At 31.5% G+C, this 27028-nt stretch overlaps 2 protein-coding genes across 7 annotated transcripts in view; both read right to left on the bottom strand.

Annotated features, from left to right (window-relative positions):
• The window catches only part of LOC129796304 (trehalase), a 28686-nt gene extending 18372 nt beyond the window's left edge, over nt 1–10314 (bottom strand). Inside the window, exon 1 of the mRNA XM_055838115.1 lies at nt 8291–10314. Within this exon, the coding sequence (XP_055694090.1) occupies nt 8291–8319 (29 nt within the window). The 5' untranslated portion in view covers nt 8320–10314. The remainder of the gene's footprint in view (nt 1–8290) is intronic.
• A 1216-nt stretch (nt 10315–11530) lies between these two features.
• The window catches only part of LOC129796308 (heterogeneous nuclear ribonucleoprotein L), a 155803-nt gene continuing 140305 nt past the window's right edge, over nt 11531–27028 (bottom strand). For 5 of the 6 annotated variants that reach the window (XM_055838122.1, XM_055838123.1, XM_055838121.1 and 2 more), the window contains one exon: nt 17972–26180. In XM_055838122.1, the coding sequence (XP_055694097.1) occupies nt 26074–26180 (107 nt within the window). In that variant the 3' untranslated portion in view covers nt 17972–26073. Of the gene's footprint in view, nt 13201–17971; nt 26181–27028 lie in introns of those variants that run through there. The other variant, XM_055838124.1, reaches the window with a different exon arrangement.

Here is a 27028-nt window from a genome sequence, read left to right on the forward strand (position 1 = left end):
TTTGTGATTTTTTTTTGCAAAATGTTGTACGGAAAATCCCACAAAATAGTGATCTATCTGAAAATTGAAAGTCTTTCGGCATAACTCTTAATGGTCTTAATGGAATGATGTAAAAAAAATTGTGAAGGATTTTTTAACGAATCATTTGAATCTTCTCTGAATTATTTGAGAAAGTGTTTCAAACTAAATTCCTTCAATACTTTTGATCATACATCGTTGAATAATTGATTTGTTATTTTTTTGAGCCTTCATATGTCATTCAAACAAATCAATTGATCAATAAACTTTCCATTAAATGAATCAAACTTAATTATTGCCCAATAATCACTCAATTCTGGCTGTTTTTAAATTGTTTCTAATTTTATCTAAATGCTGGAGAAGATTCGGATCATGTCAGTCACATAAAAAGCTCAGGAGAAGCTCTCATTCATTTTTTATTCCTTGTAACTGTTCTAGTCAAATTTTTTTTCAAATTAAAAATTAATATTTTATAAAGTATTTTCTTAATCTAGTATTTTAAGGGATACACGTATATTCTCAAGATTTTAAACTGAAGAATTCTTCAATCCTTGTAAGGATTTTTTTTAAAAGAATATGCGTTAAATCCCAACTGAAAAATGTACTCTTTCACTGGCTACAGAGTCTATTTAAAGAGAGCTAATACGTCCAAATTGACGATTCAATTGTCCAACAAGTTATCCTCTTTCGGAGAGGTAAAATAAATGGACAAAAGAGTGTGGAGCGTGGGCGAGGAGATGCGCCATACAAAAAGTCTAAATTTAGCTTTTCAACTGCCTTCATTGTGGGTGATTGAAATTTATTTGAATGGGGTATCAGACTGGAAATTGCACATATAAATCAAAACAAATCTGAGGCATTCTGTGGCGGAAATATGAGCAAACGAGGTAAATTGTCGCTCCGCTCCAATTTACCTCGCCCCGCTTCGCGGGGATTTGTTGCGCTTCGCGCAAATTTTAGAGAGAAAATAAATTGTGATGGTTTAAAGGCAGATTTGGGCCACTTATCGATCCCAAAAGAAAAAAATTGCAAAGAGAAGAAATCATTTTCATACAAAACTTTAGGCGCCAAATTCAAAAATTTGCAAAAACTGCATGAAATCTCTATGGGGGCTACCTGAAGGGGGGCTTTGGGGGGAAAATGAATACGGCCATCTGAAACCGCCTGTTATAAGGAGCCTCTGTACCAAATTTCATCGCGATCGGATAAACGGTGTGGATTTGTATAGAAAAGTCGGAACGACGATTACCAACAAACAGGCCTTTCTTTATTATATAGATTGGTGGGTGAATTGGGCGCAAAAGACGGGTCACCACATTCTTCGCAATTGAGAAGCGCGCGCGCGCCTTATTCCAGTAAGGATTTTTCCACAATTTCAAGTCAAACATTCTTGGCAATATAAATTGAAATGTTGTGCCATTCGGAAATTTCGATATCAATTTAATTTAGTTAATTTGTGAACAAATAATAGGATCAATTGTTTTGTGGAAAATTGTGTCCGTTGACCTTTTCAAATTTTATTTTATTGAAGATGGTTCTTGCCGCGATATTTTGATGGAAATTCCTCGAAGATATGAAATTCAAAAGAGAGGATGGATGGTATGGAATTCAAAGTAGCACTCACGCGTTGTCACATTGTACAATGATTTTATTTCATAGATTAATATCAATTGGTTCACTGGCTAAAACTAGTTTAAACTCAACTTCTCCGACTAACCTATTTAATATCGTTCAAAACGGAATTTCAACGAATTTTTCTTAAATAACATTACAAAAAATCTTTCATTTTATCATTAATTTGGTCATAAAGAAACTCTCTGCTTTAACACAACAATGTGGATTTTCTATTATTTTCCCCACAAAAAAGTCTATAATTTTGTTAGATAAATTTTGCCTACAATCAGGTGTTTTTCTTGGGCGCTTATTTAAAAAAAAAAAAGAAACTCGAAACATCTCAAAAGCTCTTCCATTCTAGAGGTAAAAGCTCCCATTTTTTCTTCCCTTAGCAATAAGCTGTTTATTTTTACTGTGGCATCAACCCAATTAGTCACTTAATCATGTGATAAAATCCAGTTTTTATGTGATTCTAGCAGTTGATTATTTTTCTCGATTTTCGTCACATTTTCCTTGCGGTCCGACTGCAAAATTCACCCGGAGATTAAATCCACGCGCAAGAAGATTTTTTTCTTTCGTTTTAAATCTTTTGCGATATTTTTTCACACGACACTCTTCCAATAGAATCATAGACGAGAGTTCCTTAACATTTTAGCATCATTGGAATCATTCAAGGTTGTTTCAATCTCAATGCAAAAGTATCAGAGGCAAGACAATATATAAAATGAGATGGATGCTGAATTGATTCTTATTTAAATTGCTCGTTGTGAAACATAAATGCGCAATAACATGGGTTTGAGAGGAAAATTTTTCTAAAGTCAATTAGTTTGTTTATCAAATGGCATCAAGAGGAAAATTTTAAAAGAAATTGATTTGAAAATTTCCTTGAGAATTTGGTTGGAATTCATTTTGGGCACAGAAATAATTTCTCAAAGAGAAAAGAAAGAACGTGTCGAGAAGAAATTTGTAATTCTTATGATTGTCTCCCTGAATTATTTATTAATTTAAATTAAAAATTATTAACAGACTTTTGTCAGAAGAATTGATTTGTTTTTTATTGCGTAAAATAAAATCTTTGGAAACGTTTGATTTAAATTGCAAAATAACGCTTCAAGTACAGATTGTAGGTAGACCTAGTCATAAAAATGCATACAGTGTTTTCTTATGAATAAATCACTATTTTGATCTATTTTTGATACTCTTTAATAGTCTTTGCAAAATTAATTATTAAAAACGCACAAGAATGATTTTGGCTAGATTGTAGGTAAAACTTATTATTTACATTGTATTGAAAACCTGAAGAAGGAGACAAAGACCTACGAAATGTCTTGGATGAATAAATTATTTATCATGTGTTGTACTCTCATGCATAGAAGCCCAAACCAGAAATAAAATAATTCAACAATTAAATAAATTTCAAAGTAAAAAATTTAAAAAAAAATGTATCCTCAAACGAGGTAAATTGTCGCCTCGCTCCAATTTACCTCGCCCCGCTTCGCGCAAATTTTAGTGAGAAAGAAAATGTGATGGTTTATAAGTAGATTAGAGGAACTTATCAATCACAAAAAAATTGCAAAGAGAAGAAATCATTTTCAAACAGTATTTCCGACGCCAAACTCAAAATTCGCTAAAAGTAATACAACAATTTAGAAAAGTAATAGAACCGATAAAAAAGTAATACAACCGTTAGAAAAGGTAATACAGCCTCCAAATAAAGTAATACAGCCTTCAGAAAAGTAATACAGCCTCCAAATAAAGTAATACAGCCACTTAGAAAAAAAAAGTAATACAACCTTTTAGAAAAGTAATACAGCCTCCAAATAAAGTAATAGTGATTAAAAAAGTAATACAGCCGTTAAAAAAGTAATACAATCACTTAGAAAAGTAATACAGCCTCCAAATAAAGTCATACAGCCACTTAGAAAAGTAATACAGTCTCCAAATAAATCAATACAGCTACTTAGAAAAGTAATACAGCCACTTAGAAAATTAATACGGCCACTTACAAAAGTAATACAGCCTTTAAAAAAGTAATACAGCCTTCAGAAAAGTAATACAGACTCCAAATAAAGTAATACAGCAACTTAGAAAAGTAATACAGCCACTTAGAAAATTAATACGGCCACTTACAAAAGTAATACAGTCATTAAAAAAGTAATACAACCGTTAAAAAAGTAATACAATCACTTAGAAAAGTAATACAACCGTTAAAAAAGTAATACAATCACTTAGAAAAGTAATACAGCCTCCAAATAAAGTCATACAGCCACTTAGATAAGTAATACAGTCTCTAAAAAAGTAATACAAATCAAACCCAAAAGAAAAATTTGCAAAGAGAAGAAATCGTTTTCATACAACACTTCAGGCCGGAAATTCAAAAATTCGCAAAAAATGCATGACTTTTATGTGGGGGCTACCTGAAGAGGGGCTTTGGGGGGGGGATGTTTACGGCCACTCGAAACCGCCTGATATAAGGAGCCTCTGTGCCAAATTTCATCGCGATCGGTCAAACGGTATAGCCTAACACGACTGAAGATTACCAACAAACAGACCTTTCTTTATTATATATAGACTGTACTGAAATTTCAAGATTTCAAGCGAATTTCAAGGGTTTCTTGGTCGCTGAATAAGGCCTAATATTAATAAATTAAAATTATATATCCTTTTTTTCAAACCTGTAAAATGTGTATAAGTTACGTAAGCTAATCAAAATCGGATCATTTTGCCAAATTAAATTAAGAACAGGCTGGTCTAACGGATTTCTTAAAAGTCGGCTTCTTGGTGTCAAGCTCAGTTAAGTAAATATTAAAAGTCGACGTTTCGGACTATTTAAGTCCTTTCTCAGGGTATTCAATGAAAATCCGACTTTTAAGAAACCCATTCATCGCCTACGGTCGCCCCTTTACTTGTTGGGGCTGGTCTAATTAGTAAATTATTTAGGATGTTTGTTTTTAGCAGCAATTAGTTATTTTTTACAGCATTAAAAATAATAAACAATTAATTTTTTCTCTCCGCCAATAAAAGTCTTAAACTTAATGTAGTTATTCTGCGAGACACTACTGTATTTATTTTTTTTATATTTTGAACAACCTTTCAATAAAGATATTTCACATAATATATCTTTTTCCTTTGATATCTTACAACATTTTGGAATTACCAAGCCCAAAAAAAATCGCGAAAGTGTCTGATTGATTACTTTTAGTGTCCAAAGTACGTTCATTATGTACATTATGTACATAAATCTTCAAGGTTGGTCACTTTTTAGAGTTCTTTAGCAGAATTAATTTCCGCAAATGCCGCTAAAATGTTCCTTCCCAAAGCCGGAAGTTCACGACTTGGATTGTTATCAATTTGCTATTGAAACGTGTGCTCGTAAACTAAACAATTTGTCGCTGTGGCGCAAAAAAAAAGCTGTATCAAAGCTGATAGAGAGCTGACGCGAGAATGGAGAAGAAAACGTGGCGCGGAAAAGGCGCGAAAGGGGCTCGCCTCGATTGCAATTGACTCCAATTGGCTGCCTCGTTTCAATTTCATCATTCGCCCGCGAAAAGCAAGTTAGTCACACACAGATACGAAATGTGGCACACTGACGATTAAAAAAGCTTGAGCAATTAGCTTGGTTTCACCGCGAGCGCGAAAAAAAAAAGACAGTGCCGGGCTGGGCAAGGTCACATGAGGGCATTCAGGGAGGAATTTTCTCATTTTTCAGGCTTTCAGAAGATTTTTATTTTAAATAATCATTCTCACAAGCAATTTAGTTCAATGAACCTTTTCTCCCTTATCGTGCGTGAGAAGTACATAATATTCAACGATTGGGGATTAATAATAGAAAATTGTGTCATGTTATCAGTGTGGGATCGAAAGTCAAGTTGAGGGTAACATTGTGTTTGTAACGACAAATCAATCACGCGCAGAAAAGTCAATAATTAATTAACAAAAGTCATGAATCATTGGACAAATTATAAATCTCCTTTAGAAGTCTTTTGAAACGTCTTTAAACGCATTGAATATGCAATATTTCTACCGCAATAAGCTTAGAGAGAAGGTCAACAGCAAAATCCGTACTAATTTGCATGCTAAGGTAATATAAAGATAACATAGCGTCTTATAGAGCTGTGACCAGTGCTGAATTGGATGAATTGAAAGAAAAAACCCAACCTTTGCACTTTAATTTCAATGCAACAGACATGCTAAGAAATTCTTTAGTCGAAGAGGTAGAAGACACCAATTATTTTCTTCTTAAACTTTGGACGCATTTCAGGCAGAAAACGTTGGTTTCATCATCTCACAGACAGAATCATCAACCACTTTGTCTGCCTTTCGACGCCAATATTCCAGGAACTAATTTCTGACTCATTTTCTGCCAATTTCACCATTAAGCCTAAAAGCAAAATCCTTTAATAGTTCTTCTGAAGGATTTTTTTTTGTTCACGAATTTGACCTGAGACTTTCCTCTTCATCACTTTCTATTTAATTTCTTTTTGTATCGCTCATACACGAAAGTATTGCATTTTTCTGTGAATATTTTAGTATTCTCATTTGTTTGCGGAGAGAAAGAGAAATAAATTAGGAAGAAATTGCATGAAGCTTTGAGTATTTGTATGTAACGTTGATTTTTAAATTTCTTTTTTTTACAAACCTTTAGTAGAATTGTAAGAAAAAGAATTCTATTTCCAAGAATATTTATGTTTCATATATAATGCGTAGAACAAATAAAAATAAAGAGGATTTGCCATAAATTAGTTTTATTCTAAAAGACAATAAGAAAATAAATTAATCGGTCCTATTCAGCGATCGAGAAATCTTTGGAATTTCAAAAATTTATTAGTTGCTGAAAAATATAGAATGTCTGGAAGATTTTATCCCTTTGAGGATCATTGGGTCATACGCGACCCAGACGTAAAACATTTTATTTAATAATTTGATATACCTCAAGATTACATACTTATGAAAGTTCAAAGACCTTCTGATTGCAAAATGCCCTTTAAAGGCATCTGGAGAATTTTCTGTATTCTTTTTATTAAATTTTTTTTTAATTGTTGCTCAAATATCTTATTCGCAATTGCTTTCATAGTGTTAAGATGAAATATATTCATAAAATTAAAATTTAAGGTCAAAAAACGCAAACTAACATTTTGCCCCAAGGTTGGGGCAAAAAGTTAGAAGTGCAAGGGTTCGGAAAATGGACTGAAAATGCATTTTCCCGTTGAGTTAGAAAATAATCGTCTAAGACAAAGTTGTAGCCCGGAAAATTTCCTATAAGATATAGTTTTTATGGGAAAACTTAAATATTTTCAGGAAAATCAGGAAAATGTTTCTCCCAAAAAACTAACTTTTTACCCCATGTCCCCCTATTAAATATAAGTAATATCATATAGGTAGAACTCACCATGAATTTTTGCAATCACATTTTTAAAAGTAGAATAATTTTCTTCTTCCTAGAAAAGTTTTCCTACTCAGAGCCCTGTTCTAATGAATTCAGAATAGAATGCGTTTCCCCCTAAATACGCTCCTGTACTCATTGGAATAAAATTTGCGTCAAGCACACCGTTGTTGCACCACAATTCTACACTGTTAAATAATTCACTATGAAAGAATTATATAGAATGCAATTACCATAAATGGCATTTTTTAACCCATCTTATTCTGCATTTCACAGTGATTGTCACATTTTCAGAGTCAGGTGACATAGATATATATGTATAAATGTTGCGAATCTGGGCGGATATTTATTTGGTGAAAGTCATCATTTATTCATGGAATAAGTAGTAAAATAACATTCTATTGACGTCAGACAACCCATTGATTTTTTTTTCGTCGCAATTTATGCTATTTGAACAACTCACGCGGGACACAAGAAGACGGATTTTATTGCTAAGATGAAGCGTGCTAGTCGGGTTGTGCATGACGTAACGGACAAAGAGTGTACGCTTCTTTTGGAGGTGTGTTCGAGAGACGAGACTTTGAACCCATATTGACTATATACAGGTAGGTATACCCATATATATAAAATGATAAAGACAGCAGAAAGTGCCGCAGACACGCAAAACTTGAAATTTTAATGTACAAACTTCCAAGATAAATCAATGTAGTGTGGCGATAGAAAATGCTGAGTCGTGACGCGTAAAACAAAAAAAAAAGTGAATGCCAAAATGTGACGCAACCACGTGCGCGCAAAATATGATTCTTTCAAAATTGATCATCATCATTTTGCAAGTGGAATCTCCGGGTTTTGATTTTTTTTCCTTTTTATTCGGGGATTTTATGCGTTGTGGAAATTCGCAACAACAACAAAAAATTAAAAGCTTTGATAGAAAAAGCGCGCGAAAGATGCAAAATTGGCATTTTGACAAGTTTGACCTTCGCGTAGTCCCATAAAGGTCAACTTGCGGATTTTCGTGCGTATATGTATGTTAATTCGTGCACTTGGATACCTACTTTATATTCTTCTTTCTCTTTCGCACCCATCTACCTTTTGTGCTGAATTTTTGCATCACAGGTAGGTATATAAAAATTCAAGAAGTACGACAGATGCGTGGATGGAAAGAGACAGTTAATATTCAACAAGAAGATCATGGAAATTGCCAAAGGAATGGAAGTTTTTAACATCTTAAAAATACCTACAAAGACATTTAAAATAAAATTCTTCAATTCTTACCTGTTTGGTATTTTCCAGCCGGAAGACATTTTGGCGTTTAGTTGTGTGTAGTCTACTTAAGAAAAATTTGCACAACGGTCTCTGATGTTTAACTTTTTCGCTCCTCAAGGAAGAAAAAAGTCTCAAAATTCGCAGTAACTTTTTTTAGCACAATATAATGTAGCTATGCTACCTTGTTATCTAATCATGTGGTAATTTTGTCTCTAAATACTTTTAACGGTCTTTTTTGTGATATTCGGCAATATCGATCACTTCACATTACACACTTTTTACAATAAATATTACAAATATTGTTTTTTTTTTGTTATTTCTTTACAAATAATACGAAAGAATGTTTATTAATAGGTGTTATAATTAAATAAATGGGACGCGCAACACTTGGAAATGTTACTAACAGCAGTGTGGCACGCCGAGAGAGTGAAAATCTAACCTCGATTTTCACAGGGTGCCTAACAAAGCACGAAGAAATTGGCGCAGAACTGCACACTTGGGGAAAAATTGTTTGTCTTTCTTGTAAAGAATTTTTTTTTACAAAAATTAAATGAAAATAAAAGAATAAATCAAAAGTACAACTACTTTTCGAACACTTCTGTTCACAATGACTCCGTTTTGTCAACTGGTGCCTTGCTCAATGTGCCTATACTTGAAGTAATGTCGACGACACAGCACGACGAGGGAGAGAGGAGAGGCTATTTTTTTCCTCCTCACCTCCCTCTCACTTCCCCGCACATATGGCGCACGTGTGAGTGCGAGAGAGATGCATGAAGGAAAAGCAACATCAGTACATTAGTCCATCTCATTCGCGCCCTTATTTTTGCACGATAAGATCATCGACAGATTCTCTTCGTCCGTGCTGTGGTAGCCTAACTCAATAAACAAATTAACTATTTTCCATCTCACTTTAGTTCAAGAGTTTCTCTTGATTAACATGTTGTATTTATTTATCTTCTTCTTTATTTAAGCCATCTGTGAAGACAAAGATTGCATCAGCTGGATGACGTGAGAACGGGACAGCATGTGAGTTTTGGGGGCTCGCCACATCATCGCACCAATCGCAGAGCATTGTGGAAAATTCACGTAAACTCTCCATCTCTCTCATACGCTACATCACGTGGTTTGCACAAGCTAATTTTTTTGTATTACTTTCTCAACACTATGTCGCCGAATGACGTCACACGGCGATAAAGGAGTGCATTAAACTGCACCGAAAAAAAGCGCCACTATATTTTTGCGCGCACACCTCGTAGCACCGTTGCGCACAGTGTACAGGCGCACCTCAAAGTTTTTCTTCGTCGAATCATCCATTTCCAGAGCAAATAAAGCACAATTTGTTGGTGAAAGAAAAAAAAAGAGCCACTTTAACCTTCTCCAGTGAACCTAGAAATTGGATTAAAGTTGATGTTGAATGTAAAAAAGAGACACGCGATACACAAAACTCGATTTTTCCAGCTATATAGCATCTTTCGCGTTATCAACATCGTCTTGCGAGACGTGCGAGACAAAGAAACAAGCACTACCACAGCACTGAGTATGTTTATATTTAATTATAGACCACCATTTGGTGGGATAATCATACCGTGACTAAACATACTCACAGTGCCAACGGCAAAACATTTGAATGAACCACAGCTTGTTACGGCTTACTGGTTGCTATAAAATTGCTTATCAACGCCATCATCTTTTATAAACGCCTGTGGTGGTTAATTCCGGAAGCTCAGCATTTTATGGCTATTGGAGGCTGAGCTTCAGATCTGTTTGTGGTCGCTATAAAATGCAAAACTTACAAAATTCAACATTGGGCCTTATTCAGCGACCAAGAAATCCTTGAAATCTTTGAAAGTACAGAAATTTCAAGATTTCAAGGGTTTCTTGGTCGCTGAATATGGCCCAATTTTGTGCATTTATGGATGGTGAAAGCCGTGAAAGCGCTACATGTGAATTTTTATATAAAATTGTAGAACAATCCAGCTTGACTGAGCTGGAGACCCTCGCGGTCTCCAGATGTCGTTCTTAATCTGACTCCTTCCCCTCAGCTAAACATCCAGTATATTAACTGAAACATCTCTTATATATTACGAAAAAAATTGTAAATGTTTATTAAATTGTCTGAAATAAACATTATTGTTAAATAGAACTAAAAACGTTTTTTTCTGTACAATTACAATTTTAAAGAATTCCCTAAAAGCTAAAAATAGCCACAATTTGCATTGAAGACGCGCCTTTGTTGTTTTATTTATGGCATAAATTTCGTAAATAGGTCCGCACATGCTTCAACCCATTCACCCCGAGATACGCTGTGGTTAAAGGTCATGAGAAGGGTCAAAGAGAAGTCGAAAAATGTTTTTTTTTTCACTTATCTAGGGGGCGTGTTCGTTCATTGACCGAATTCAATTGGAAATCTTTTGTCTTGATGGCTAAAATTTCCATTTAATGAGATTTTAGAATATAATGAGAACAGGGAATTTTTTTATTTCATCTTCGTTGACGTTACAATTGATTTTCTTCAGGAGCATCAAATGTTTAAAAAAAAATAGTTAACTTTTTCCTATAAGATTGCAAACATTTTTGTTTCCCTTCTTTTTTCATTAATATTTAATATCAAGAATCATTAAAAAGGAACAAAAAGCAAAAGAAACAATTACAAAAATGAAAAAGGTATGTATTAGGCTCACTGATACGCCCTTTATTATGTTTTATTTGTGATTGCTTCTGTTTGTTCTAGTAGAAAAAAAACTCTTTAATGTAAAAGAGAATTTAAAATATTTAATTTTTACAACTTTAAAAAATTTTACGAGAATATTTAATTTTTTCTTATGCTTTTACAAACATAACGAATCTGAATATCCATAAATACATCATTGTCTTTCTCCGATTGATTGAAAATAAAGCAGACGAAAAGAACCCAGAAATGTCTGCAATGAGTCATCCCCGTAAATTTTACAAAGAGATTACATACAGCATAATAATATACATATGTAGGTACAAATACTCAAAACTCAACAAAAATGAACAAAAATGCATTTAGTTGAAAGCTGAATTGCAATTTTCCGGCAAAAACTGCTTATTCTGCTGCGAGAATTTAACATTTTTTTTCGTTTGCATTTGGTGAAACTTTCTTCGGCAATTAACGCCGGGTACCGGGCGTCTCCACTGCTAGCTTAACATTTAAAAGGTTTCGGCGGGAGCTTTTGCTAAAATCCTCACACCAAGGAAAAGCTCGCGTTGAAAGTAAAAGCCGCATTGTTTGACTTTACTCTTTATTTCTTGCAATATTTCTTTTTAAATATTAATAATAATAATTATGTTACAATAATCTATATATATTTTTTTCATTTAATATAATGTATAATGTATAATAATATAAATTGACTGTCAGGATTTTTCGCGTTTTTTTTGTTCAATCTCTTTTCCATTTACTCTCAATATCTTAGGTTTTATATTCCCATATTTTTTTGGTTTATTTTAAATCTCGCTTCATTAATTTTAAATCGCTTGTCATTTTTTTAAATTGATCTTTTTTTTACTCTTTATTCTGCTTAAAGAAATTAACTCAATTTCATAATACTTTTATTTTCATGTTTTTTTTTACGTTTACTTTCAACAAGTTTGGCATATTCTTTGTACACTTTAATAAACTTTATTTAACTTTTTTTTTTAAATGAAAAAGAAAATCTATGTTGTGGCTATTTTAAGGTTTCTTTTTTTTCTTTTACTATTTCAACAGTTATATAAATTTTATTGATTAGGGGGATTATGTTTTAGCACACAGAGATTAAGAGGGAATTTATTTCAACACCACAGTTTTTTCTTCTTTATTTAAATTTTCTTTTTTATGGTTGGCAAAAGAAAAACTAAAATTTTTAAAGAAAAAGAGCAAATTAGATGGTTTTGTTAGAATCACATTAATTCGATTTGGTTTTTCATTTCGCTCAATATTTACAAATTTATTTTAGTTTTTTTTTTTTACTTTAATTTATGACTTTTCCCTAATTTAAAAACACTTTTCTCCCCTCTTCAAAAGATGTTTTCATTTCAACACCTTTTTCACTGCAAATATACTTCTTTTTTTTTGTATAAATATCAAAGCTTTAATTATTCTTTTTAATTCTTTTTCTTTTAGTTTGTGAGTCTTTTTCTCACTATTTTTTTTTAATAATAAAACAAAAACAATGTGGTTTTGATGGAAATTTTCAGATGATGGATTTTTCTTAAATTTAAGTTATTCTTTGAGCATAAATCGCTGTGAGAAAATCACCATCAAAATCACGATGAGCAACAGAAAAAGGTTTCTATTTAAAGCTTTGGCATAATCTTTGGCGCAAAAAATGTTAAGTAACAAGTGATTAGGAAAAAAAGGTAATATTTGTATGTATAAAATTTGTTTAGGTTATTAACAACAAACGTGCATGAAAAAGAAAAATATTTCGTATAAATAGCTGGGATTCTCATTAGAATTTAATTTATTTACATTTACTTAAAAATCTTCTAAAGGTTTTTAATTTAGATAGATTTAGATAAAAAATAAAATAGAATAGAATTAGAATAGAAAAATGACAATCTAATTGAGAATCCCAACTATTTGTAAGCTCTCAATAGCGCTTACCAGAGTTTTATGTGATGTTGCAGAAAAGAGAATGTTGATGTTGTTGATGGTGGCTGAGTGGCTGATTTGATATATTTTTTAATATAAAATTTGTGTCTTGGTTGTGTCCGCGTAGAGAAGAGTTTTTTTTTATTTGAAACATAAATGTGAGTAGCTCCCGCCAAAAGTGAGTTTTATGTAGAAAAAAGAAGGAAGGAGAAGAGATGTAAATTGTGTTGTGGATGTCACAGAATTTTCATTTTTTTGTGGTTCACATGTTGTTGCGCGCGGTGATGTTAATGGATCTTTAACATCCCATTTCTTTTACCTGCAGAAAAGGAAAATATACATTTTGTTATATATTAAACGGGAAAAATGTCTTTTTAATTTTGTTTCTATGAAAAACGAAAAAATGAAGAGATACTTCTGGTTGGTTTTTGCCATTTCCATTAAACACTGAACGCACTGAACTTTTGCACTGAGCGCGCGCGCACAAAAATCATTTTTCCGCATGTTTTTGAGTGTTGGTTGTGACCCAAGAATGTTTAGAAAGGGGAGAATGGGGCAAAATGGCACATATGATAAAAATCTTTATTGTATTAAGTTTATGGAGTTTAAAATTGACTTCAACATTGCTTAGAAAATTCAATTTATCAACCAATATTCTTGAAATTTTGCGCGAGAAATTCTAAAATTACTGCTTTAACCCTTTCGCGTCCATTGCATCGTACACTGACTTAAACATGAAACTTTTTTAGCTGTGATTCTTTCGAAGAAAAGAATAGCACAGCTTCTGTGTACCACCTAAAATGCAATGTTGTCCGATCGGGCTCAAACTTGGGATGAGCACGAATTAGGGTCCCTACATTCCAAAAAACGTATGCTCCAAAAAAAGTGTCCGTCCGTCCGTCCGGCCGGCCGTCCGTCCGTCCGGCCGTGGCATAAAGTTTAATTGCAGGAGAACGGTAATAGATAGAGACTTGCGGTCAACGGCAAAGTTTAAATATCGACTGGAAGACATCCGAGTATGAAGTCAAATCCAACCTCCCACCACTCCGTCCGCCATTTTGAATAACCCCCAAATTTTGTTTTCACTTTATCTCAGCTCCTATAATAGCTACAGATCTGAAATTTTGGTATGTTATAGGGGCCATCAAGACCTTTCTAAGGATACCTCATTTTCGAAAATCGGTCAAGCCGTTTAGTCAATATAGTCGCCACAAGTTTTCATCGAAAATCGACCATAACTCGAAAACGGCTTAACCGATTTTGATCAACTCGGGATCAAATGAAAGCTCTTAACAAACCCTACAACTCTCTAGAACATCCGAAGTTTCAAAAGTGACCGCTAGGGGGCCAAAAATCAAAAAGAAAATTTTCGATTAGTTTTCGATGAATATCTCGAAAACTAGATCATAAATTTTGATTAAATTTTAGTATGTTATAGCTGAGGTCAAGACCTTTCCAACGATAGGTCACTCAAGAAAATCTATCGAGCCGTTTCGGAGATATAGCGATCTAAAGTTAGTATTAAATATCTCGAGTTCTACTGGTCCGATTTTGATCAACTCAAGCGCAAATGAAAGGTTTCGTAAAACCCTACAAATGTCTAGAACATTGCAACTTTGAGAAATGACCGCAAGAGGCTCTAAAATCAAAAACAAACCTTTCGAAGATTTCGAACTCGAATTTTTCGAAAACTAGATCATAAATTTTGATTAAATTTCAGTATGATATAGTTGAGGTCAAGACCTTTGCAACGATAGGTCATTCAAAAAAATCTATCGAGCCGTTTAGGAGATATGGACTTTTGAAATTTAATATAACATTATGTCTATAAGTAAGTAAAATGTCTACTAATCATCGCCCCGCGAAGTGGGGCGCTTTATATATAATGTATATAAATATGTATATATAAATGCAAAGTAGGACAGTAACCCTTTGGCGCCCCGCGAAGCGGGGCGCCTTATATATAACGTATATAAATATAAATGCAAATAAAGACAGTAACCTTTTGGCGCCCCGCGAAGCGGGGCGCCTTATATATAACATATATAAAGTATATAAATATAAATGCAAAGTAAAATATAACGGTAATATATATATATATATATATATATATATATATATATATATATATATAGCTGCAAAGTATAGATTAAGCAGAAAAGGGAATGTACATGGTAAGTTTCACTTACGGGCTGTGATTCTTCCTTCAGAGGCTAAGGTAAATATATGTAAATGCAAAGTTTAATAGATAGCTGCATAGTATAGATTAATAAGAAAAGGGAATGTACTGGTAAGTTTCACTTACGGGCTGTGATTCTTCCTTCAGAGGTCAGTTTAAGTGTGATATTTGATATAAGTTTGGTGGTGCAAACTCTGGGGAAGGTTGACTCGCGCCACGAATCACAGCCAATGCGCGAGTTAACCTTCCCCAAGAGTTTGCACCACCAAACTTATATCAAATATCACACTTAAACTGACCTCTGAAGGAAGAATCACAGCCCGTAAGTGAAACTTACCAGTACATTCCCTTTTCTTATTAATCTATACTATGCAGCTATCTATTAAACTTTGCATTTACATATATTTTTTAATGTTTTAACTATTTAAAGTCTTCAAGATGCCAAGAAAGGCGTTTTTACTGAAGAATGTCTTCTGGAAGCATCCACAGAGTATGTATAAATATCGTGATATGAACTAATTGGCGGTATTCTGGGATAAATATAAAGATCAAAATAAAGAAAAAAACCAAGATTTGGTATTCTAGTTTAAAATTCCAAGAAATTTTCAGGATAATCTTGGAAATTCAAAATATTTCAAGATTTGGTATTCTAATATAGAGATTTACGGTCGAACCATAACCTAAAAATCTTGTTTCTTCATACAACTTCCAAGACTTTTAGTATTCTGAGATACGAATCAAAATCAAAATAAAGATTTACAAAATGAGTTGTCAAAAGAGACTTGGATAAAAATATTCCAAGATTCTGTATTCTACGATAGAGATTTACGGTCTTATTATAACGTAAATTGTCTTGGATTTATGTGAAATTCCAAGACGGTTTTGGGGTCCTTTGAAAAATTGGTTTTCAAATGAGGTAAAGGCAAAGTAAATTCAGAATGGGAGATATGAAAACTCTTGAACAAATAGGGAATGCAGATGCAAAATGACGGGTTTTTGCCGGATTTGTGTTCACTCCATCTTGCTAATGATAGAGTGACCTCCGAGTTGTACCAGGATTGTCGAATCTTGGACAAATAGGGGATGTTCGTGCAATTATTTTGGTTTTCACTAGAATTGTGGTCACTTCTCCTTTGCAATGGTGGAGTGACCTTCGGATTGGGGATCTCATCCCCGGATTGTCACATTCTGGACAATCCTGGTATGCTGGTGCAAAATTGTGGGTTTTTCGCCGGAATTGTGGTCACTCCTGATTGGTAATGATGGAGTGACCTCCAGATTGAGAATCTCATCCCAGGATGATCAAGTCCTGGACAATTAGGGGATGCTGGTGCAAAATTGTGGGTTTTTCGCCGGATTTATGGTCACTTCCTATTAGTAATGTTGGAGTGACCACTACTCTGGTGAAAAAACCACAATTTTGCACAAGCATTCCCTAATTGTCCAGGACTTGATCATCCTGGGATGAAATCCCCAATCCGGAGGTCACTTCATCATTACCAATCAGGAGTGACCACAATTCCGGCGAAAAATAAACATTTTTGCACCAGCATCCCAGGATTGTCCAGGATGTGACAATCCGGAGATGAGATCCTCAATCCGGAGATCACTTTATCATTACCAATGAGAAGTGACCACTAATCCTGGAAAAAATTTAAAAAATTGCCCCAGAATCCTAGGATTGTCCAGGATACGACAATCCTGGGATGAGATCCTTAATCAGGAGGTCACTCCATCAATAGCAAGAAGAAGTGACCACGATTCCTAAGAAAAATTCAAAATTTTGCAGTAGCATACCCATCATAATCTGGAGGCAGAAAGCACCTCTCCGACAATATTCATTCCATTCCCGGAGCAATAATGCCTGGGAATAATAGCCGAGATTATACAATCAGGGCTCCTAGATGTAATGGCAATAAGGAAGAAATTCCCATGAAGTGTTTAAATTTCGTTGAATTGTCATCCGAGAGCGAACGAGAAAGCGCAATAGAAAAATTTAATGCATTAGAAAGAGATATCGCTAAAGTTTCTTTGGCGCGAAGCTGAAACCAAGAAACTGACAAGTAGGATAACGCAAATTTTGATTTTACTTTCCTGGATAATTCGTCGTAAAGTAGAATACCGACAGTCTTGGTCTTTATTTTGATTTTTATCTTGATCTTGAAAGGTGTCTCTATCCTAGAATACCACCCAATATTTCAATTTTTCTATGTTTCACGCGGACTAGTAATGGTGAAACATAAAACATTGAAACTAAGCGATCTTTTTATTGCTTTATTCAACCTGGGAATGCTCTCAGATGACTTTTCTTTGTAACAACTCTTTCTTTGGCTTTTTAAACTTCAATTAAACACATTTTTCATTAAAAAAAAATTAAAGATAATATCTTAACTCATGAGGACCGTTAGATCATACGCTAACCAAATGTGAAACATTTTAAAAATTCTTAAAAATATTTTTAACAAGTTAGAAATATGTGAAGTTTAGTTCGAAGAGGTCAAAGTAAGACGTTATAACCCTTTCGCGTTCTTTGGGTCATACGTAGACCCAAACGTGAAACATTTTAATTTTCCGAATTCTATTGAATTTAATGTTTTTTCCAAGTTAGAAATGAGTTAATTGCACGTAAATGAAGCAAAAAAACAATGTTCTGACGGATAAATGTTTTCTGGGAGCATCCACAGAATATGTCGATCAGAAGACTTCATGTTTCAATGTTTCATGTGGGTCAAAGGGTTAATTTACAGAAACACAATTTTACTGCCATATTGCCAGATTCTCCACTAATTTTGTAGAATAAAAAAGCTGTGTAAGAGAACGTCAAAATATTTTTTGTGGAAAAAGGTATGAAAGAATTTTGCAGATGAAGTGTCTTCGTGTTGCACGAGGTAAAAATAATGAAAAAAGAGTGTTTTACTGTCATTCAAAATGTGTGTATTATGTTTAATTATGTAAAGTATATATTCAATTAGTTTTAATATTTCTTTTTAAAGTTAATATGCGATAATTTGATTATTTTTTTTTTCAATTTTATTTATTCCACTAATCATCTAGGATTTTTTTTTGTTCTTCATCCGTCGCAATTTTTTTTTGTTAAATGTTTGCCTCTTTTTGTTTTGCTAAAACTCTCCTCTAAAAAAAAACAGCAACAAAAATCAATTATTTTTATTTTGGCTTTTCTTATATCAATAGTTTGTTTTTTGAGTGAGAATTATTTTTTTATTTTGCGTGTGTTTTGTATTAATGAATGTGTTTAAAAAAAATTATTATTCAAATTTTGTTTAATAATTTCATCAAACTTTGGCAGGAGATGAAGAATAAAAATTAACGAGAAAAATATTTTGAATAATGAATTGAATTTCTTTTCAAAATTTTAGTAAATATTTTTCCCGAATTTTCACTCAAAGAAATGCACTCTGTGACCTCGAATCAAAAGAAATATGTCATGATTTTTGACTAATTTTTTTTCTTTCATCGAACAACAAAAAATCCATCAATTTTAAAGGTCTAATATGATTTTTTTTATCTTCTTCTAATAAATAACAAATTTGATTATTTTTTTTCTTCTTCTCACACAAAATTTTGTCTATGAAAATGAAAAGATTTTTCTTTAGATACAATTTACAATAACTACAGAGAAATTACAACAATTCTTCCTTCTTTCATCTAACAACTCAAAGAAATTAATTCACTAAAAGAAGTTTCCTTTTTTTCATCATTGAAAAAAAATTTCTACATAAAATAATTCTACTTTTTGTTTTGTAAAATATTTCTACATTTTCAATCATTCTTTTATTTATTTCTTTAAATTCGTTGTGCCAATTTTTGTGTTTGCGTTTTTTTTTTTGGGTTTGATTTCTTTATGTATTTTTTAATGTTTATTTCATCTAAATTATAAGATAATAATAATATTATTTATTTATTTTTAAAAGGATTTTTAAATGGGGGAGGAAGAGGAAATAAATGGAAAATCCAAAATGAAGGATGTTTCATTACAAAATATCCTCCCATAAATAATTTTCTTGTCGACACCATATTTTTCCCTCACGTTCAATTTTTAATCTATATGATTTTCTTTTCTATTTTCTTTAAGAAAAAAAATTCTTATCAGACAATAAGCATCTACAATTTCACCACAGATTGGTTGACACGGGGAAGGGGGGGGGGTTAGCTAAGGGGGCTGTGGAGATTTATTTGAAGCACATTTCATTGAGAAAAACTCTCACACTTTGGCACATATTTCATCTCTTGATTTTCCTTGTTTTCCCTTCATTTTCTTCTTGGAGGAAAATCAAGAGTCTGCATAAGAAAAATGAAAATATTTTTTTGTTGATGATTTTTTTTTTTAATTTGCAAAATACTTTAATTTTTGGTTGTATTTTGTAATCTTTGGCGCGCAAAATAATTTTTTTTTTAAATTAATGACGATTTTATGAAAGAGTCGGTTCAATTGGTTCCTTTTTCCTCAGCCAATCTGTGGTTTTTTTCTGGAGTTCTTTCTAAGAGGCACATTTTTTTTTTTAATAATTGACGCTTACCCACTTTTTTCTTTCTTTTTTTTTCTTCTTAATTCTCTTACATATTCATTTATTACAATAATTTTTTTTTTGTTTAATTACACGTGAATTCTTTTGGATTTTTTCTTTTTATTTAAATGTAGTTTTGGGTGGGGAAAAGAGGAAGTTTAAATGACGACAATGATGGTTTTTTTATTTTGTTTTTCTTTTCTTTTAAATGATATATATTAGTATAGACGTTTTTTGGTATTTTTTCTGTTAGTTTTATTGTTATTTTTTTTACCTTTTAATTCCTCAGCTTTTAGTAAAATCACTAAATTGTTAGAAAAAAAGCGCACAGAGATATATTTTTTGTTTGTTTTTAAATCTAATTTTCTTTTAACTATATTATATTTCCCTCCTCATGATTTGCCATGGGTTTATTTTCTTTTTTTTTTAATAATTGTTTTTCACGGGGAAAGATGCGTTTTATCTAAATTTTCTCCTTCTATTTTTTTAAATCTCTTTTTTTAAAGTTTATTTCTCTTTTGTTTCTTTTCTAAATAGATTTTCAACAGTGAAGGTACTGTTTAAAGGTGGGTGAAGAATGCAAGGAAAAGATTCTTTTAAATCGCATTTAGAAGAGACAATATTATTTTTTTCAATGCAACTTGTTCCTCTCTAAAGCTTCTTTCTTCCCAGTTTCTTTTGCTTTTTTTTTCTTAAACTTCCCTTGTTTTTACCAATGGCAAATTTTTCTTTTATGTAAAATACACATTGAAATGTTTTTTTTTTCATCATTAAGTACACACAGACATACATTTTTTAAGTATTTGTTTTTTAGTATTTAGAAAAAAAAAGTCATTATCAATTTTCCCATGATTTTTTTTTAACTTCCATCGAAGAGATATGTTTAGGGTTTTTTTTTTAGTCACGTTCAAAAACTATTGTCAATTTTTTCCTCATTTATCTCCTTGTTTTTTTCTTTTACTTCCTTCCTCTCTTTTTGCTAAACTTACTTTTTTTTAGTTGATTTCTCACATCATTTATCAACCTCCATTTCGTCCCTTAAATATATTACACACATTTCTAACAGTTTTTTTTAAGTGCAAATTTATCTTTTCACTGGTCAAGCGATTTATTCGTAGATAAAAATAAAAATGAAAAATGAGAGATATAAAAATAATTTCTTAGAAATATAATAAAGAATTTAACTTTTTCTAATATTCTTTTTTAATGGTTTTCCTTTCCAATCTAAGCTCCGGATAATAGAAAATCTATTTATGTCAGGATAAAACATTTTAATGAGTTTTTGTTTTTTATTTTCTCATTGCAATATTTAGTAGTATGAATTGGCGAGCACAAGATTAGTGGCTAAAAAATTCTCTCTGGGGAGAAATTGTTTTCGTTAGATTCTAATGGATTGCACTGATGGAAAATTTCTAGAAATTCCTGTGAGAAATTTCAAGACAAGGGGTGTTTATCTGGCGAATATTTTGTGTTTTTAAGCGAATCATTCGAATATTTCCGAAGATCTGAATATTTGACTTCACATGAACATCTTTTGCTAAAAACCGATTAATTCAAAACAGAAAAAATCAAAAAACGTATTTAGGAAATTTTGGTTTGAATTTAGTCTTTTTTGGGTTGAATTTACTACTTTTCGGTTAGAATTTAGTCCTTTTTTAAGCTTTAATGAGTTTTTTTTTTAATAAGTTTTGTTCCTTGATCATTGAAATTTTGAGCTTGAAAACTAAATATAATATCGGCTTGAATTTAGCCTTTTTTTGGGTTAAATTTACTACTTTCTGGCTCGAATTGACAACTCTTTAGCTTGAATTAACTACCTTTTAAACTTCAATTTTAGTCTTTTTTAGACATTAATTATGTAATATTTTTTAAAGCTTTTTGAGATTTGAGATTGCCTTTTTAGGGTTGAAAACCAAATACTTTTAGGGCTTTTGGGCTTGAATTTACTACTTTTTGTTCTTTCTAGGCCTAAATTATATATTCTTAGCTGTGATTCTTTCGAATATTATTATATTCGAAAGAATATATATTCGCTTTTATTCCTCAATCTCTGCCTTTTTATGCCTAAAAAATATTTTTATTCTTCAATTTTAAGCTCTTTTAGGCTTGAATTTAGCATGATTAGGGGTGAAATTACCATTCAATTTGAATTTAGTTCTTATAAGGTTTGAAATAAATATTTTTTTAGGATTCTATTTCTCAATCTAAGCCATTAAGAGTCTAAAAATCAATATTTTGATTTCTCTGGCAAATTAACCGAATATTAGCCAATATTCCGAATATTTCCGAAGATCCGAATAATTTCATTCAGATAAACACCCCTTGTTTCAAGATTTTTTTTTTGAAAAATGAAAAAAAAATGATTTAAGTGTTTTTTTTATTATTTAACAATTGGAGGATCGAGGTTTCTAACCTAAAAAGTTTGACTTTAATTTTCTCTCAAAAGAAAATATTTTTTCAAGTTTTCTTTCGACGATCTTGAAGTAATGAAGCTCTCCTATACAGAGATGTAGAATATTACCCCGAGAAATGATAAGAAAAAAAAAGAATGATAAGTTTGCGTTTTACATGGCATTGATGTGGATCGATTTTGCGCACTGTGTATTGATAGATTTTTGTATTTACTTTGTTTTCCCGCCAATTCATTGCCCGAAGAAGAGAGAAACCCACGCCCTCGAAACGTCACACATGAAAATAAATTGAGAAAATATAAAGAAGATCTTTCCCATGCTTCAATCAGGATAAGAAAAAATACTTTTTACTGCAAACTTTATTCGTTTAAAGGAAAACAGGTAAATTTTGCAAAGAACTTCTCTGTCGTTTGACCAATAAAAGAAAAATTTGCAGAAGTTTTTTTTTTAGACCATTTTCATTAAATAGAGTTTAAGATTCTTTTAAAACACATATTTTTATCATATTTTCTTCGTTATCATTGTGAATACATTATTTTCATGATTCATTTATCTTTTTCTTCTCATTTTTTTTAAACGTTATTATAGCTTTGTTTTTTTTTAGTTATAGTGTTTATGTTAAAAGAACAGCAACAGTTGGATAGTTTTTTTTTCTTCATTGTTTGGATATCTTTCCGGTATTTCATCCGTATTGCCTTTATCATTGGCCACTATTTACACATTTTTGGGGTGAAGGGTGGGAGGTGAATCTCTTTTAAATGGGAAAAATAATATTTTTCGCTATTGGGAAATTCGCCCAGAGATCCAAATTTTTTCTGGATTTTTCTAGTGGGGATGTGGGATGGAAAAAGTTAATTTTTTCTTCTTTTTTTTTAAATTCTACATCATGCTATTTTTTATGTGGGACTATTTAAACATTATGCTTTGCTTCTATCTCTCTTTTCTTTACCATTAAACTTTGAAAGATAAGCTTAAAATATAAATCCTTTCTTTTCTCTTATTTAAAAATCTCTTTTCTTCACATTCAATTGATTTTTCCACTTTTCTGAATTTTTTTTACGTCTTTAAAAATTCATTTTTCAAAGTTTCTGGTTATATTCATTTTTTTTTCTTGGTAGGTATGTATATCATGATTTTTTGTTATAGGTGGGGTGAGTAGCAAGAAATTTCGTGTGATTTTTCTCAATTTGTTTTTCAAATATTATTTTTCACCATTCGGTGTATTTTTTTCAATTTGTAAAAAAGACCTTAAATGGCTGGTTTTTCGTTCTGGATATTTTTTGTTTTTGTTTTTCGTAAATTCTTGGGGTTGTCTAAATATTTCTCATAAACTCCGTGAATTAGAATTTCTTTTAGGCCAGACATTAGGAGGCGAATTTTTTTCCTTCTATACGTATTTTTTTTCTAATTTGTTTTGATTAGTAAACAAAAAAAAATAATGCAAAATTTTCCAGGGAAAATTTAATTTTTTTAATTGGTCAAAAAAATCCTTTAATCCGTCAAAATCATCGATTTAAAAACATCCAACTGTGGTAAGTTTTCTTTGAGTTTCTTTGTTAATTTTTCTTTTATCTAAAACGGATATTTTTTTTTTCAAATTATCGCTTAAAATTCATTTACACTTCTTAATCTTTTTTTTCCTTCAAACCTTTCCCGTCATTTTGCTAAAACACTACAAAGATATGCTTCTATGGTACACAGAATTATTCTTTTTTTATATTTTGTATTTCTGTGTGATACGATTTTATTGTTGAATTTCTTCCGTTAAAAAAGATTTTTGTTTTAATTTTAAATATTCAATAAAATTACTGAAATATTTTGTATTTGTTTTCTGGTCGTGTTCGTCAAACCCGGGATAAAAAAAAGAAGAATTTTAGATAAAGATTTTGAAAATTATTTTTCAAAAAAAGAATCACGTCAAGAATTTGGATATTTAAATAAATTTTTTTTTATTGTGATATGTTTGCCCAATCACAAATTTCTCAATATGTTTCTTTCTTTTTTTTTGATAGGTATAGTTCTTTTTCTTTTCATTTAAAAATCTTGTTTGACGTGAATTTATTGTGTGATATCATTTTCATGCTCTTAACAAATTGGTTCGTTTTTTTTTGTGTGTCACACCGTCTCCATTCTAAATTCATTTTCAGAAAATATTGCACGACTTTCATAATTACTTTTTTGCACTATTTTAAGTTCTTGTTATTTTTAAAAATTCTCATTTAAAAATTACACAATAATTCTCTTATCGCCCTCCTAAATAGGTTCTTGTTCTCATCTTTTCTTTTCTTTTTTTACTATTCTTTTTTTTCTTTGTAAAGAGAGTATGTAATTTAGTTTTTTTTTATAATAATAATATATTAAAACTCTGGTGAGTCATCAAAAAAGTTAAAAGTGGTTCTATGTACACTTCCATTAAATCTTCTCTAAGGGTTTTTATTTAGATGTTTTTTTTTTCTTAATATTTTGTTTCATTTAGCTTTTCTCTATAGTGATATTTCTTCATTTTTAAATATTGGACCACGTGTATTTTTTTTTCTTATTTTCCCATAGATTTTTTTTTATTATTCCTCATGAAATATTCATTCTCATTTAATTACGCCATTGTAGCGCAAATTCTACATTTTCTTTCAGAGATATGTTAGAAATAATATTCATTCTTCTTTTGTTATTTAACTATTTTTTTTTCTTTAATTCTTTTAGCACATTAATAAAGTGATTAACTTTTAATAATACTTTCCAATCAATTAAGGTTTTCTCATTTTCTCACTATAGTGTTGTTGGTGTATTTTGCCATTTTTTTCAGCATCTCTTCTCATTGCTCAGAATCACGTGTTAAGATAAATAAATAAAAAAAAAATGGGGAAAATATATATATTTTTGTAATTTCTTAAAGGAAAAATAAATAAACAATAACAAAAAAATGAGCAGGAGTAATTTATAAATAAATCAATTTTTTTTCGGACGTCTTATGAGAATATTTTTTTCTCTCAAAATGAAAAACACGGCATTACGAGAAAATACTTTTTTAATGCAATAAAATAAAGAACAAACTAAAAAAATCTTTTATTTTCTCAAAATGTTGTTGATTGCGCACTCAAACAACCCTCCCCATTCGTTCTCCCACGCTTAATTTTCCGAATAAAAACCTCACATAAAACTCATGTATAACAAGTAAATAAATTAAGTTAATGCACAAAAAAGAACACTACGCAAAGAACAATTTTTTTTCAATTAAATATATAACAAAAAAAGGAACTAATTAATTGCTAATTATTTTTTGTGATGTCTTGCACTTCACATTTCGATATTCCACATGTTTTTTTTAGCCGCTAAGTTTCATTAAAAAAAAAATTAAATTCATTGTAGAATTGTATAATATATTGCAATAATATTGAAAAATAAAAAAAAAGGTACGATATAAGAGGATAAAGGGAGTAAAATGCTAAATGAAAATTAAATTAATGTACATTTTTTATACCACAAATATTTAAGAAATACTCTGTTGTTAGTTTATTACAAAAAAAAAACCTCCAATTTCGATACACACGCATTATTTTTTTTTGTATTTTCATCATTTCACAAATACAAATAAAAAAAATCTTTGTAGATTTACTAAAAATAATTTTAAAATTATTATTTGTGTTTTTCACGACATAACATTATTACAAATTTCGGTGTCTCACCATTTTTTGATATGGTTAATTTTTTTTCTCAGTATTTTGTCAATAAAATGTTTTTTTTTTGTTTGTTTCCAAAACATGATATATTGCTGTTAGGAGTATGCATAATAATGATTCCTTTTAACATCTCTTATCTCTAAGAGATTTCTTCATTTATCTTTTTTTTTTCTTTAATTCCTTTCATTAAACTAAAATTTAAACACCGCGAGATAAAACAATCTCAATGTCGTCAGTATGTATAATATATATGTATATATGTAGTCTCCTTTGAATAGCATACATCATTGATGTATGATTTTTTTTATACCGTCTAAATGTACAATTGTTGCTTCCGATGTGAGACGGGGTTTTTCTTTTTTTTATTTTGCATTTGCATCTCCAGGTGCAACATACCGCCTAATTCTCCCCATTCATCTTCTCGCCATTGTTCTCAGCTGACCATGTGCCATTCATGCTTTTGGACGATGAGAAGCACAGCTTCATGATGAATGGAAATTTAGTGCCTAAAAGACAGACACACACACCGTCTATTTATTATTATTTTCAATATTAAATTGAAATGTTTTCACTGAAAAAAAATTCCTTAGACCTTATTGCGCGGGAGAGGGTTAAAGATCTTTGGACAACTAAGAGTTTATTCTATTAAAAAAAGGAGGTTATTCAGTTTGAGACTCTTAAATTCTCAAGAGTTTTAGGAAAAAACTGTAGATAAGGGAAAGTCATACAGAGAAATTCTATTCTCTAGAAAAGCCTTAATTAGTTGGTGTTCCACTTCGTGGCCAACACCAAGTATTGTAATCGTCGGAAAAACTGACCACCTCAGATCGGGCTCAAACTTGGTATGAGCACGTTTCAGACAACCCACATTCCAAAAATGGTGGTGGAAAATTTTTGATCCGGCCGGCCTGCCGGCTGGCCGGCCCGCCGGCCGGCCGGCCGGCCGGTCGCCCAAACTTTGCCTTATAGCTCAAGAACGGTAAAAGATAGAGACTTCCGGTTTGAAGTTCTCTATAGAAATGTGGGTGTAAATTTTTATTTTTTTGTATTTTCAAAATCCAAGATGGCCGCCGTCCGCCATTTTGAAATAGTGTCAATCACTTCCCTTAGAGCTAGAGATCTGAAATTTTAGTATGTTGTAGAGCTCAGTGAGACGTTTTCATCGATAACTCATACTTTAAAATCGGTCAAGCGGTTTAGCAAATATGGTGGCCTAAAGCAAAAAGTGTTTTTTCAATATAACTCGAGAACGGCTTGACCAATTTTAATCATCTTGGTATCAAATGAAAGGTATTGAGAAGCCCTACAACTGTCTAGAACATTTCAAGTTTCAAAAACATCCGCAAGAGGCGCT

Source organism: Lutzomyia longipalpis, chromosome 4, assembly GCF_024334085.1.
Source record: "Lutzomyia longipalpis isolate SR_M1_2022 chromosome 4, ASM2433408v1".
In the NCBI taxonomy this organism is placed as follows: Eukaryota; Metazoa; Arthropoda; class Insecta; order Diptera; family Psychodidae; genus Lutzomyia; species Lutzomyia longipalpis.